This window comes from Neovison vison, chromosome 12 (assembly GCF_020171115.1).
Source record: "Neovison vison isolate M4711 chromosome 12, ASM_NN_V1, whole genome shotgun sequence".
Taxonomy (NCBI): Eukaryota; Metazoa; Chordata; class Mammalia; order Carnivora; family Mustelidae; genus Neogale; species Neogale vison.
The window spans coordinates 124,328,039-124,344,430 of record NC_058102.1 but is presented as its reverse complement, the minus strand read 5'-3'; the positions used below and the strand labels follow the sequence as shown (position 1 = coordinate 124,344,430).

Sequence of the window (16,392 nt, the reverse complement as noted above, 5' to 3'; positions counted from 1 at the left end):
AACGAGAGTTATAGTGTAATGGAAATCTGGATGGAGAACTTCAGTATTAACAAGGTTCATTCCACAGGTTTAGTGATTTTGATGTGGTTCCCTCCACCTTCTGCTCCCAAGACTACCTGGCAATTTATGATGGTTCTAATATCAGTGATCCCCTTCTTGGAAAATTCTGCGGTTCCGAGCTTCCACCCAATATTAAGAGCAGCAATCATAGTTTGCTTCTGGTATTCAAGACAGATTCATTTCAAACAGCAAGAGGCTGGAAAATATCTTTCTGGCAGACGCTGGGTAAGAATTTGGGATATGTAAATCTGTTTTTCATGACTGTTGCTTTTCTGCTTTACTTATTTTTTTTTCACCTGACTAAAGTTGCTTTTCACTTAAATTTTGAGGAATATGTCACATGAAGTTTTGGTTTTAAAAGTTATACATGATATATTTTGATTTAAAAAAAACACTCAACTAATATACCTCTCTGATGTACAAGAGTAAAGTCTTTCTACACAACCATCTCGGATGAGACCTGAATCTCATTTTATCACTGATGGAAATGGCAGAAGTTTAGCCTAAAAGCAGGCAAGGGCTCCATCAAGAAAAAGGCCTCGTGACCTATGTTGACTTTATCTTTAAAATGATGAACAGCCTTGGGAGAACTTTAAGTGAGAACTGCATGACCAGACTTGACTTCTGGAAAGATGGTAATGGTAGCAGGCTGGAGGGAGGTTGGGGCAGGAGGACCCTATGACTTGAGAAGAAGCTCATTACAGAATGCCGGATGGCAAAGGTTGAAGGTTCAAACTGACGCAGTGGGAATGGAAATAGAAGGAAAGGTAAGAGGGGCAGCTGGGTGGCTCAGTGGGTTAAGCCTCTGCCTTCGGCTCAGGTCATGATCTCAGGGTCCTGGGATCGAGCCCCACATCTGGCTCTCTGGTCAGCAGTAAGCCTGCTTCCCCCTCTCTCTGCCTGCCTCTCTGCCTACTTGTGATCTCTCTCTCTCTCTCTGTCAAATAAATAAATAAAATCTTTAAAAAAAAAAAAAAAGAAGGAAAGGTAAGACTCTCAGAGAAACTGAGAAGGGAGAATGCTGTAGATAACTCTCATCCCTCTGCTCCAAAGCCAAGCTTACCTTGGGCTTTCTTTACATTTGATGTGTTACTTTTCTGTGCATTTCCTGAGGGAAGCAATTAGACACTTATGTTGTGAAGGCTTCCCAATAAAACATAGACATCATGACGAATTGTATCAGAAAACCATTTCGCCACCTCTCCTACTTAGCTATATCAACAGTCACTTGAAAGCAAGTCTCATGGGCAGACAGGGAATATCGCCTCAATAGAATTTGTCTAAGTGAAGTGGCGTACAAAAAGCACAGAGGCTATTTTGAAAGAAAAATTCATTTTCCTTTGGAGATTTTTGCACAAAAGGACCCATACATTCTTGCCTTTAGCACAGACTTTAGAATCAAATGACATATATTTGCATTTGCTCTTGCTACCTGCTTTCGAGTTGTTTTTCCTTTTCCTAATATATTCTCACTTGACCATTGAAATAGTCTGAAAGTGCTCTCTGCTGTTGTCCCCGGCATGAAGCTTCCCAAGTGAGTCAGTGCAGCATTCACTAGCCTCATTAATTACTGTTTTTCTGAGCTACAAGGAAGGCATTTGGGCTTACTGTGATTTTACTGAACTAAAGAGGCACAGAAGGAAAAATCTTACACTATCAGAGGCATTGTTCACATACAACCACATAACTCTCGGTCAGTTACTGTTTTCCTCGGGTCACAGTTCTCGGAAGGGTTCAAGTGTAGGGAATAGAAATGGAATGTCATTAGTTGTCAGAGTGGCGTGATCACTGCATTTCATGATGATGACTTTTACCTCTTTTTCATCTTTATAAATATTGAAGAAATGCTTTTGAGTAATCACTAACAGTAATTTGTTTTTTACGGAAAAGCTAAGTGTTGCCTTGAATTGCTTTGGTTTCACAAAGCCTTCAAGAGCGCACATATCAGTTTACTGATCATTCTGCATAACTTCTTAATTTTGTTTTGTTTCATTTTTTGTTTGTTTGTTTGTGGTAAGGGAATAGGGGAAAGAGCAGTTATGGAGGACAAGGGGAGTTAGAGAGGAGAGAGGAGTTGAGGGAAATTGGAATGGGAGGTGAACCATGAGAGACTATGGACTCTGAAAAACAATCTGAGGGTTTTGAAGGGGCGGGGGGTGGTAGGTTGGGGGAACCAGGTGGTGGGTTTTAGAGAGGGCACAGATTGCATGGAGCACTGGGTGTGGTACAAAACCAATGAATAATGTTACGATAAAAATAAATTTTAAAAATTAAAATAAATAAATAAATATGAATAAATGAAAAAAAAAAGAATAGATTGAATTCTTCTAGTTATAGATCTGGATTAAAAAACAAAAACAAAAACTTGGACTTGGCCACTAGGATGCACCTTTCACATCTGTCTTATGCATTTAAAACCATCCCCTTTTCCCATGGAAAGGTGAGAGCACCTGTATGGATTTGACAGCGAGTTTTCAACAGTCACATGAATTTTTTTTTTTTTTAAAGATTTTATTTATTTATTTATTTGAGAGAGAGACAGTGAGAGAGAACATGAGCAAGGAGAAGGTCAGAGAGAGAAGCAGACTCCCCAAGGAGCTGGGAGCCCGATGCAGGACTCGATCCCGGGACTCCGGGATCATGACCTGAGCCGAAGGCAGTCGTCCAACCAACTGAGCCACCCAGGCGTCCCGTCACATGAATTTTTGACAAGGTGTCCAAAACTGTCAGTTCAGCCTGGAAAACAGTATTTTCCTAGTGTAAATAATTGCCGTGAAGAGACCATTTTAGTCTGCGACATTCCAGTTTGGTTCATCTTGACTAACACACTCGAGTTTTGCAAATTTGCCATTTAGATGGTACAGTTCACAATACTTTATAGACATCTGCTTCGATTTTTCGGAAGTCAGTGGAGAGCCCCACTCATTTAACAATGTGATTATGAGGTCAACTCCTTCATTTGTATTGCTAATGGGTCAGAAAGATTTGGGGCAAATATCCCATGGTTTGTGTTAATTACGAAATATGTAGGGAAATTGAGTTTTGTCCTTTCGTGGAACTTCTGTATTAACGGCCCCTAATGGATGGGATATAAGGTACAGAGAAAGGAGGCAGGCCCTTCACAGGGGCTAACATCTAACTATAAAGCGAATCTGCCTTTCCCCCTTCACTCCAGCATTCCATGAATAATTAATTGATCCTGAGAGAAAATGACCAGCAAAGCTATTGTGCTGGGCATTAGGGATCTGTGAAACTCTGAATTTATCTGAGTGTTTTTCTTAAAAGAGTGAGCTTTTGTCTGATTGTCAGTGGTATCAAGAGTCTTATAAAGTTTAAGAAGCCATTAATCCTGTGGATTTGGCTGAAATAGGAATGCTATCTAGTGCAGAATTGATGTTTATAAGTAACCTTTATTTTATTAAATTTCTACTAGTTGAGCTTTTGTCCCTCCTTGACTCCCAGGGATTGCTTTGGCCATGACTGGGCTTACATGGGTGTCTTGTGAAGCATTTCAGACTTTCAGACATGTTTTTAAACTTTCAGAACCCCTGCTGCTTCTCACTGCCCTGGTCTCATGTGAGAGTTCTGCTCAGTCAGTCTTGTTCGTGACACAGTCATCACATTAGACACCAAACTTCTAGATATTTGATTAGATCGGGGATTCGAAGTCCATTATTTATGTGGTATACTGTGGTGGTTCCATTTTGTTTTTTAAAGCAATGTGTTCATAACACTTCAGCAAAATGTCAGGGTCAGAAACTGACCCTGGCCTGATGAGGTGTGAGATTGGTAGGCATTTGGATCACTGAGTAGCCTAGGAGAGAGTAAAGAGTGACCCTTTGGGACGACATGTCTTAGAAGGGCAAGGATGTGACATCACCCTAAAGAAGATGGTAACGTCAGGGAAAAGGGGGTGTCAGTGACTAGAGGTTGTAAACATGGGACATGTGACTAAAGCTCCCAGCTCCCTGTCATCCACAGTCCATGTGAGGAGGATGAGGGCCACTGCCTGTCCCTTCCTTGTGTAAGTGCCATACAGAGAACGAGTCAGTTGGCAGTATGGTCAGACTCACAGGCAAAGGTGCGACAAAGGTTTTAAAACACCCGAGCACATATTTAACAAGAACAAAATGAACCATACTCCACAAAGGCGAAAACGTACCTAGATGAGAGGAGCTGTGGACCAGAAATCCCATGACCACCACCTAATCATTCCATTACATCATTGCCTGGTAAGATGCTTTAGAAGAGTCCTTTAGCATTTTTTAATTCAATTTTTTTTCTATCTGCTAAAAAAATATCACTTTGAAAAAATTACCACTTTCTTTCTTTTAAGAATATGTTGGGGATGAAGTAGCTAATTCCTCTAAAGTTCCTTAGATGTCCAAGAGAAAGACTGTTATGCTATCAGAAAGTAATGCTGTGGTCTTGGGCTTCTGTGAGGCTCCATGACCGGTCCCATCCTATATCTGAGGTGGGGGAGGAGGCCTGGGTACAGCCGGGGTCATAAACATCAATGGGACACTCCCTGAAATCAAAAGTTAAATTTTAATTACATTCTAACACCTTGCAGAGGCCTAGCATATAACGGATACTCCATCAATATTAATAGGCTGTGAATGCATTAAAGAACAAGTAGACATGTACCTACTTAACAATTAATTCCCTCATATTAATATAAATGACATACTCTACATTGTATTGTATCTAGATGTGCCTCCTTCTCCATCATGGTTCAGATAGTTCAGCTAAGACTCAGGGTAGTAAATTGGATCAGTTTCATCCTCAGAGAATTGGGAGTACGAGATCAGACTCAACCTCTGGGTCATGTGTGTCTGGCCTCTGGATTTTTGTCCCCTGCCATAACATCTGGAAAATGTCTTTCTAACATGCTAAAGGAAGACACTGGGAGCAGTGGGAGGAAGCTGAGGGAGTTGAGCCTGAGTTTGTTGATAAGAAGGGACAAGAGAAGGAAAGGGGAGACTGACAAATGCAGTGGGAGTCTACGGCCCCAAAGATAGAAAATATGGTCAAAACAGATGGAGAAAAATGTAACAACATGTCAAAATCAGACTCTGGCTTCTAGTTACTTTTTCAGTTTCAGTTTTGGTGTTATGTTTGGACTTTGAGAGACATTCTAAAATTCTGTAGCTTGATGGTAAAAGAATAAACTTAATTCTAAAATTTTGTAGCTAGATGGTAAAAGAATAAACTTAATTTATTCAGTGGCTGTAGGGTGCCTGGGTTGCCCAATGAGTTAAGCCTCTGCCTTCAGCTCAGGTCATGATCTCAGGGTCCTGGGATCAAGCCCCACGTCTGGCTCTCTGCTCAGCAGGGAGCCTTCTTCTCCCCTCTTTCTCTGCTTGCCTCTTGGCCTACTTGTGATCTCTCTCTCTCTGTTAAAAAAAAAAAAAGAATATTCAGTGGCTCTAAATATTGATGTATGTATGTTTCCACGTGCTTCTTAAAGCCTGATAAAAGCTGCCAAACCTAATTATTTTTAAAAGTATAAGTGCACCACACCCAGTGCTCCATGCAAGCTGTGCCCTCTATAATACCCACCACCTGGTACCCCAACCTCCCACTGGGTGTGGTGAAAAAATAATGAATACTGTTTTTCTGAAAATAAAATAAATTGGGGAAAAAAAAAAAGTATAAGTGCAGTAAGAGGGTTGAGTTATAACTTGAAAAATTTTATAAATCACTGCCCAAGTAATTCTCAGCTTAGCAGTAACAGGGGTATTACTCGAAAGCAATGGTGTTTGTCTTTTCTCTTAATGTCATTTGCTCCCTCTGATGAAGTCAGAGAATGAGATGAGCTGAAATTGTACACCCATTTGCAGAAAACTAGACTGAGCTTACTTCCGCTCTTTTTAAGCCTTGTAACTTTTCACTGGTGATTGGATTTCCCTTGAGAGATGATGCCAAAGACAAGGGTATCTGCAGTTTCTTCTTTGTGGGTTTTATTGAAAAGGGTTTTTTGCTGAGCAGAGAATGCGGGGCCACAGAAAGGAAAACAGCAATGCCTCGTTCAGCAAAACCTTACAAAAGCAAGTAGACAGGAGTAAAACTCCAGATCAGCAAAAGGAAAGGAAAGATTTTTAGTAAGATATATTCCAACATCAGAGTCTATGCCCCCCTCCCCCTGGAATGACCTGTGCCTGGTTTAAAGAGTAGGGCTGCTGTTGAGGAAAAATAAAACCAGATGGTATTGTGGAAACCAAACTGAATGATAAAATTGAGTTAGTGGTAAATCATAAGATAACACTGGAAAACATTTGAGTGAATAAGAGCTGGGAAGCAATTATCCTGCATTAACCTAAGCCGCACCAGCCCTCCTCAAAATAGCATTCAGTCTTGTCTCAGATGTTCTCAAAACTTGGTGTTTTGAGTTAAATTATTTGTAACCACAGGTTCCCTTTAATAATAATTATTATCCTTACTCGGATCAGCTTGACTTTGATGTAGTGTTTGCAGGGGCATACGTACAAACTATCTCTGGTCAGCAGTAAACATTAAAAAAAATTCTTTGGTTGTAAATCAGTTGTTTAGAAATGAAACATCATTAGGGCCCTAGGACTATATTCTTCTTGTTGTCGTGATATGAAAAAAATCTATTAATTTTGTGGTCGCTGTACGTTCTGCTCACTCCCAAATTAAGACATCGCAAAGTCCAAGGGTAAAGCTAAAAAAGTGGAAATACCCATAGCACAATGCATAAGCTAATATATCAGTAAGAACAAAAGAGTAGTTCTGTGTCCCTGTTTAAATTGTTATTTAAAAGCTATGGGAATCTGGTTCTGGTCTTATGAATTCCACCTCTTTGGTATCGAAATCTGTTTTATGACTGAGCATGTTGCTATTAAGGCTTCTTTCTCTAAACAGAACATTTTTTAAAATTTCATAACTTTCGATTTTGTAATTGTCAATGTTAATTTGAATTGACATTCAAATATTGTATTAGTTTCAGGTGTACCACATAGTGCTTCGATATTTATATACATTACAAAGTGGTTACCACAGTAAGTCTAGCTACCATCTGTCACAATACAAAGCTATTACAATATTATTGATTATACTCCCTATGCTGTGCATTACATCCCGAAGTCTTACCTATTTTATAAATGAAAGATTGTACCTCTTCACCCCCTTTACCTATTTCATCCAGTTCCCCAAATCCTGCAAACATTCATTTGCTCTCTCTATCTCTGAGTCTGTTTGTTTGGTTTCATTTGTTCATTTATTTTGATTTTCATTTCTACATGTCAGTGAAGTCATATGTATTTGTCTTTCTCTGCCTGACTTATTTCACCTACCATAATACCTTCTAGGTCCATCCGTGTTGTTGCAAATGGCAAGATTTCATTTTTTATGACTGAATAATATTCCATTGTGTGTGTGTGTGTGTGTATGTATGTATGTATGTATGTATGTAGATAACATCATCTTGATCCATTCATCCACTTGTGGACATTTACTTTGATTCTCTATCTTGACTATTGTAAATAATGTTGCAAAGCACATGGGAATGCCCATATATTTTCAAATTGGTATTCCTTTTTTTTCAGATAAATACCTAGAAATGGGATTGGCAGATCATGTGGTAGTTCTGTTTTTAACTTTTGGAGAAATTTACTGTTTTCCACAGTGGCTGTACCAGCTTCTATCTGCACCAACAGTGCAAGAAGTTTGCCTTTTCTCCATATCCTTGTCAACACTTACCATTTCTTGTCTATTTGATAATAACCATTCTGATAGGTACGAAGTCTAAGTCATACTTCTTTTAGGTAGTAGAGTTGGCACATTAATGTATCCCGTATTTTACAAATGATCAAATTTGCTCTGCTTGCTGTAATCTAATACTCACAAATTAAATTTACTTAAGTCATAGACCTAACATCATTTATCACTGCAAATTTTTAGCTAAAGATGCATTTTCCTATGAAAATACTATCTCTTAGGCAATGTTTTAAATCTTTCAGTGATATTTTTATTGTTATCCTGTGAGTTGCTTCTTGGCAATTAAATGTGTGCTAAAAATGAACTAACTTAGCTTTAAAAACAGGTTAATCCATAGGACAAACATGCCATTTTGTTAAAAAAAAATACATAAGTATGTACATACATGTACATAGACAAAATGTGTGCATAATGTAACAACAACTTTACAAATCAAGAAGCATATTTAAGTCCAAGAATTCTCCTTGTAAACGTATGTTAGATGCAAAGATCCATATAAGAACAATTTACATGTTCTATTCATTCCTTCATTGTTTATTCAACAATATTCACCAGCTACTTGCTGTGCAGGCGAGGAACTTCTCCTTGGGAATACAAAGATGAAATGAACAAGGTCCTTATTCTTGAGAGGTCCATTCAAGTAGATGAGTTAGTAAGTAATTGTAAATTTGGTGTAATAAATGCTTTTTGACAGAAGTATGTGCAAAGGACAGTGGAGGCAGAAAAGCCAGGGACCTGTGGTACTACTTCCCCCTCTGCTGGCTTCTCCCTCTGCTTGTGCTTTCTCTCTTCCTCCGCCAAATAAATAAATGGAATCTTTAAAAAAGAGAGAGAGAGAGAAAGAGAGAGAGTTTGTGTGTAAGCTCTGGAGGAAGACTTCCTAGGAAAAAAACCAGTTCTTGTCCATCCCAACGAGTCTGAACCTGGACACTTTTCCTCTCTAAATCTTGATGATCTCCTCTGTGAAATGGGTACACTAATAGTGACTACCTGACAGGGCTGTGGTGAGATTAAACTAAAACATTCCCTGGCATTCATTAAGCATGGCATACATTTCAGCCTTAGATTGTAGCAAGTTGGAAGGAGAAGGCATTCCTTGGGAAAGCATTCTATAGAGAAGGAAAAGCATGTACAAAGTTGCAGGTGCATCCCATTTCAGAGGCTACAGACTGACCCTCGGGTCATTTGGTAATATTCTGGGGAATGAGGCAGAGAACAATAGGAGCCTGTGACAGCAGAAATAGACAGAAGCTACGTGCAGAAGGCCCTGTATCACAGGCAGAGGGGAACCATGACTGGTTTTGAGCTGGAGATCTAATGATCTAATAGGTTTGTTTTAAAGAGCACATTCTAGTACCTGTATGGATGGTGTTTTGAAGTAGGGGTGGCCTTTTATGCAGGGAAAAATTAGGAAAGTACTAGAGTTGTTTTGGCAGAAGATGATCAGAGAAGTGTAAAAATAAAAGATATAGAAAGATGTAGAATCAGTGGGACACAGAGGTCTTTGAACAGTGTAGTAATGCTTTCTGGTGATACAGCCATCCAAATGCAAAATTACCAGGAAAAGATCAGGTTTTCTAGGAGAAAATAATAATTCTAGGTTTGGGTATGGAGATTCTGGTGCATTTAAGACATCCAGCTCAAGTCCCATAGTTCATCAGATATAAGAATTAGAAGCTTAGTAGAAGGATCTGGGATAGAGTTTTGCTTGTTTTTTCCTTGAGGCAATGAAGTGTGACACATACATGTTTAAAATTATTATATATGCCTGGTGAACTGACTTGTATCATTATGCAATGTTTTTAAACGCTGCTTGTCTTGAAGTCTACTTTTTTCTAAGTTAGTATCACTTCCCTAACTTTCTTTTGTTCGTGTTTGCTTGGTATAGTTTTCAATCTTGCCACTTTCGAACTTTTCCTATCCTGAAGATTTTATTTAGGTTCTGTTTTACTTTGTCTTTCATTTGAGAATTTCATATTTTTTTCAACTAATGAAATTACCAACATTATTGGACTTAAATGGACCCATTGTATTTTGTTTTCTCTTGGTCCTGCCTGTTCTTACCTTCCTTTATCCTTTCTTGGGCTTCTTTAAATTGGTTTCGGTCACTCTCCTTTTTAAGTCATTGCTTCTACATTCTGTTCCTCTTCTTTAAGTGATTACCTTAGAGATTACAACATTCATCCTTGACTCATTAGAGTCTAATTTAAAATTATTCCTTTCACCACTTCATAATAAGTGTAAGGACCTTAGAACATTTTAAATCCATTTATCTCCTTCCTGTCTTTTTGCTATTTAATGTCAGTTGTTTTAACTCTACTTATATTTTAAACAAAACATTTTTATTGCTTTATGCAAGTAGTACTTATGTGTATCAACATTGCTGTTTTTTATTTTATTTTATTTTATTTACCCTTCCTGAATTTCCCTGCCTCCTTATGGGACCAATTTCTTTCTTTTTGAAGAGTTCTTTTTAGTGATTTTTTTTTTTTTTTAATTGCGGCAATTCTTGTGGTAAAAGCTCTTTTTTCTTCTGGTAAAAGCTTTTTCTGTTTGTTTTTTGTTTTTGTTTTTCTAAAAATAGTGTTAGTTTGTCTTATATTTTCTCTGAATATAGAATTCTAGTGTGGTATTTATTTTCTTTCAGCACTTTAAGATGCTATTCCTTCGTTTTCATCTGATTTTTTTTGTTGTTAAGATTTTATTTATTTGACAGAGAGAGATCACAAGTAGACAGAGAAGCCTATGGGGTTGCTACTGATTGGTCGCTGGAATTACCTTTTTTTGTAGTATTTTAGTTTTAGGTTTCCCAAATATTACTAGACCAAGTACACAATCTAAGTTAAATTAGGCTGGATCTCAAATTAGGATTTTTTAAATGAGTCAAATTGAGTGATGTTACCAAAAACAAAGAAGATCAAAACACGCAATTCATGTTACAAAACCCATTATGTTGTTTTTCTAGCATAACATATGTATATAATACCTAAAAGGTTATACATGTTTGAGGTTAGAGAGTTGAAAAATAAATCCAGTTTGCTTTTAGATAAAAAGACAAAGCATGTTTGTCTGGAACCTAGGTGAATTTTTAAAAATGAATTCTCTCCTGTAGGGCAATTGAATAATGCAGCTTTGAAAATCACAGCAAGATCTATTCAAAGGAAAGATTATGGAGCTCTACCCCTGTGTCCTGTGTGGTTGAAGGGAAGCTACCCTGGCACACCCCCATTTCCCTAAAGCACCACCTTTGAATGTGTTTATGTTCTCTTTCCTGTGCTTTGGTCGGCTTCCTTCAACTACAGACTCAAGCTCCAGCTGGCTCACTGAGAAACAGGAAAGTGCCCAAAGTCAGGCCAGTCTTTATCTGTAAGGATGGCTTGCCATTCACCATGTGTCCAAGTAGTGACAGTCCAGAGACAGATAGAGATCCTATCCAGAAGACGTCAATAAAACGTCAGCCACAAAAATGTCCATTCTCACGATAACTATTTAGAAATGCACCTGTCTCCACTAAAGGCTTCAAGATGTTTTCTCTTGGATAAAAGAACTAATTTTCTTTGTCAGATTTATGTTGGCTTGTACTTCACTCTGAAACTGAGTTGTCGGAGGGAAAGAATTTAGGATTTAGTTACTGATTTTTAATTCAGTAGATCTGGACCCACATTTCACTCCTTACTACGGGCTTTTATTTCCAGTATTTCTTTAGTCAAACATTGTCCTTCTCTAAAGAAGTAGCTCTTTTGTAGGAAGTATTTATTTCCAATTTTAGGGAAGACGGTTAGAGTGACATTTGTTCTTGGACACGGGGAATGTCATGACTGAGCATGACTGACGAATGTGCTGGTGGATGGGAGTTTGCTGGATGGAAGAATGTGTGTAAGGACACGGAAGGTGATGGATTTATGACGCTAAGTATGTCAAGGTGAAGGGCTGATACTGGTGAAAAAGGTCATGAGGGAAATTTAAAAATATCAGTATAGTAAATGAATATTAGTGTCTTATGTATGAAACTGTTTCATGATCACAGAGTTCTTTCTGATATGTCCTCTTATTGTTGAAATATAGAAATGGAGAACTAGTAATGTGGCAAAGCACTTTTTGGTAAAGATCCTTCTTTTGATAATATTTATCTCTATATTTCCCCAAAGACATACATTTATGGTTATATTTGCTATAGGGGAAGGAGAAGCAAAGAGCAGTTGTACTATGTTTAAATATTAAAATGGGGGAAATTAGAGCATTTATAACCATTTACTGCACCAAACAAACACTGAAAGAATTTTACCCATATAATGTTACACTTACCTCGATTATTTGACTATGCCCTCATATAGCCTATTACTCTATAATATTATTCAAATATAGTATGAATTATATAATTCATTCACATAATGTTATGCTCACCTCAAATATTTGAATATTTTGGCCAGCATTGTCTGATGGTAATGTTAATTCTCCTTTTTTTTTAAGTTCTCTATATATATTCTATGAATTAAGCAACATGCTCTGTTATAGTTTAACAACTCAAACAAGCTATTTGGGTATTGATCGGCTATGGCCACAGTAATGTTGAGCAACAAATCAGCCAAAATTCAGTGGCTTATCCCTCTAGCATTTATTTTCATCACTGATGGGTTGGCAGACTGGTTTGTCTGCCTGTTCCAGGCCACAGGTTGATTGCATTTGGTTTCACAGTTCTGGCCCACCTCAGACATGAGCTCTTGGTGGATGGAGCATGGGAGCACGAACCAAAAAACACAAAGCCCCTTTAAGACCTATTCTTACTTCAAGACCATTAATATTCTGAGACCTAGCACCAGTCCCTTGGCCAAGCCTAACACCAAGTGGACAGAAAGGCGTGCTGTGTCCATTCTAATGTATTGCAATGAGAAGGGCTAAAGAATTAAGAATCATCCAAGCTACCCATCAGTCTGTGGCAGCACACACCAATGACTTTTGTGTTCTTGCTTTTGGGCTCCCTGGAGGGAGGGAGGGTGTGTCTGCCTTATGACATCAGTACAGTAGTAGTGTGTATAATGGTGCCACTGTACCCAGATACAATCGTCGTCTTGCCCTTATTATTAGTAACAGTTCATAAACAAGGGGTGATAATATAGTCTAAACTTTTAAAAATGACATTTAATTTTTAAAGCTGATGCATTCATAGAGTAAAGCCCAACAATACCAATTTCCGGTATACAAACCTCCAACTCTTTACTGCGTGCTCTTGCTGCCTCCATCCCAGAGTGTAGCCATGTCTTCTCTATTGGTCTCATCTCCTCCAGTCCTGCACCCCTCCATGTAATGCTGCTACCAGAAATATATTTACATCATAATTGTTTAGAAAGGACATTCTGACCCTACCACTCTTCTAATCAAAAACCTTTCAGTAGATCCCCATTATCCACAGAATCAAGTCTCAAGGTCAAGTTCTATCATCCCGCAGTTGAGGCCCTCTGCAGAACAGCCCATCCTGTTTCCCAATCTTCTTGTCCTCAGCGGACTCTAGAGTACTCACTAAGAGAATTATGCTTTCCTCTGCATATAATGTAAATTCTTGTCCACTGCATCTTTGGTCATAAGGTTCCACCTGCCTGGAATTGGCAGTATCATTTCCAGTTCTACATAGTCTTGTCCTGTTTATCCTTCAAGACCCAAATCAGATATCACCTCTTCCTTGGACATTCTACATCGTCATAGCCTGAAGTAGTCTGTCCCTTCCTGCAAAACTCACAAGACTTCCCTGCCTCTTTTATGGTACCTGTTTTTGTGTTTTGTTTTGTTTTGTTTTCTGAATTGTATTATCATTATTTATGTATGTCTTATCACTGCTGTTGGACTACCACTTATCTTTTCCCACCTCAATACTAAATCTATTTCTTTCACTATTAAAGCAGTATTTAATGGGGTGCCTGGATGGCTCAGTCAAATGTCTGACTCTTGGTTTCAGCTCAGGTCATGATCTCAGGGTTGTGAGATCAAGACCTGCATCTGGCTCTGCACTCAGTGGGGATTCTGCTTGTGATTCTCTCTCTCCCTCTGTCCCTTGCTCCCTCCCTCTACCGCCGTGGGCTCTCTCCATCTTTCTCTAAAATAAGTAAATAAATCCTAAAAAAAAATTTTTTTTTGAGGAAAAAAAAACCCAAATATTTAATAAATAAATAGATACGTGTGTCAATTCATTAATACCCTGAGTCATTATTCTTCCCAGCTCTGCATATCAAGTTAAGTGGTTTTCTTAAGTAACAGTCAGTCCACACTGGGTATAAAAGCAATGCAAACTCCAGTTCTTTCTTTTGGTTGCAGGCTTATGTCATGTGAGCAGAGTCATTAGCAGTATGTGGTTCAGCAGTGCTGAGCATTGCTTTGGTTTCAGAATAGTTTTGTGCTATATACCATCGACGGATTTATCAAGGACTGGGCCTTTGGAAGCTTTTCAACTCAAGGAAACGTCTGATTGTGCAAATAATCTATCATTTTATCTGACTTTGAAGCTATGGACAGGGCAGTTTGACCTGCTGAGTAATGTGCCTATCCTGAAAAACTCGCCACAAATTTCATACTTTGCCTGTGAGAAGGGCTGCCATTGTTTCTATTTCCTGCCAAGCTCCAAGGCCAAAATCTTAGCGCCCCCTAATGTTGCAAGCAATCTTTTCACCGTTAACAGATAAATAGGAGACCAATAAATGAAAAGCCAATGTCAGTGAGATTTAATTTTGGAACTAATAATCTATATTTGTGCAGAATGTAAGCTTTATGAACACTACTTTGAGCACCTACTTAACCCCTCTTCCTACTAGGGTTATTTTTAATTTGGTTCATGCTCATGGTTTCAAAAATCATCAGTAAGTTCGTCTTCCTTTTGTGCTCTTTTCACATCATTTCAGAAGCATTGCCTTGGACTGTGAAATGAACAAAACTATGTCCTATATTCTGAGGATTTAGTTCCCTATTTTTTCATAGTTGACCATTCTGCCTTCTTGAGAGGATTTTTTTTATCTCTCTTTTCTATTTTTATTATGAATCTTAAGGTTTTTATTTCAAAGTAGAATTTATTTATTTATTTTATTTTATTTTTGCCCTTAAAGCTCTTTTTCAGTTTTCCTCTTTATGGAAAAAAAAAATCAAATATAGAGTATGTTTTACTATAAACTGGACTGTAGTTTTAAATGTAGGTAGTGTTAAATGGCCCCCAGCCTCTTTCTAACAGGTAATTTACATAAAAGGTTTATTGGGAGCCAACTGTCTTGGAATGTTGGGTAAATTCTTCATAAATTCAGTTTTCAATCTGATAGTGTTCATAAAAGCAGAACATAGAAATAAAATATGTTCATGGTTTCCACAAGTTTTGTTATGGAAAACACCTTATTTTCTAAGAAACTGGATTTTTTAAGAATAGAAAAAGCTTCAATAAATCCCATCAACAGTTCTAAATATTCATATAAAACTAAATATGACTCCCCACTTTTCTAGGTGACTAGAAGGGGGACTCACAGGAGCAGAAAGGAAATAAGTAACAAAAAAGCTAATGCAAGCTTGAGCAACGCTCACATAAGCCCCCGGAAGCCCAGCGCACCATCTGATAACATTCATGCAAGTGTCCGCAGAATAGACACTATGTGATTTTTTTTTAAAACTCTCCATATAAAATTTAAGATCTGTTCTCTTTGGTTTGCACAGTGACGTGTCTTTGTTGTAATGCAGGGCCTCGGCAAGGATGTGGTGGTTATCTGACGGGTTCAAATAATACCCTCGCCTCTCCTGATTCTGACGCCAATGGAAGATACGACAAGAATTTAAACTGCATCTGGATCATCACTGCACCTGTAAACAAACTAATTAAACTTACCTTCAACACATTTTCTCTGGAGGCGTACAGTATTTTGCAAAGATGCATATATGATTATGTAAAGGTAAGGCTATTCTATTTCCTAACAGAGTCTTCTGCCCAAGACTTTAACATGGTATGTGTCAGTTGATACCATTCAGGGAGTCATGAAAATTTTGAGTTCCACTAATTTTTAAAATATCATATTCTACATGAATATAACATTTATTATTACAGGAGCACTGTCTTGATATCAGGTTAACCTCTAATATGGATGACTCAGAAACGTCTTGTAGCTACTAACACTAGCTTTAAGATTTCCTGTTCATCCATGCTTTGGCAAGAGAGGATCTATGGAAAGATAGGTTGTATGGACAGAGATACTTGAAAGACCTTCGGCAAATCCTAAAATGAAGTTTATATATCTACTTTCCATATTACTTGTAAATGTAGAAAATAACTTGGTTCTGAAGTCCCATTAAAAGCAAGTCAGGAAACTTTTCTGTTCAAGTTTTAGTGATTCATTAACATTAAATTATTGTATTTATAAGGACATATGAATTCAACCCCCTCCTTCTTTTTCTTTTGCTTAAGTAATCTCTCTACCCAGTGTGGGGCTTGAACCCATGACCCTGAGATCAAGAGTTGTGTGCTCCTCCAGCTGAGCCAGCCAGGCACCCCTGAGTTCAGATTAAACCCTCTACGTAGTATCAGCCAGTGTATACTACTCCACTTTGTTGGGGGGCAACAACCAGCATGGCAAG

At 38.1% G+C, this 16,392-nt stretch overlaps 1 protein-coding gene across 1 annotated transcript in view; it reads left to right on the top strand.

The window, feature by feature from the left end:
- CUBN (cubilin) overlaps positions 1-16,392 on the top strand; it is a 259,483-nt gene that overhangs the window by 221,104 nt on the left and 21,987 nt on the right. Inside the window, exons 59-60 of the mRNA XM_044229270.1 lie at positions 68-285; positions 15,505-15,713. Of these exons, the coding sequence (XP_044085205.1) occupies positions 68-285; positions 15,505-15,713 (427 nt within the window). The remainder of the gene's footprint in view (positions 1-67; positions 286-15,504; positions 15,714-16,392) is intronic.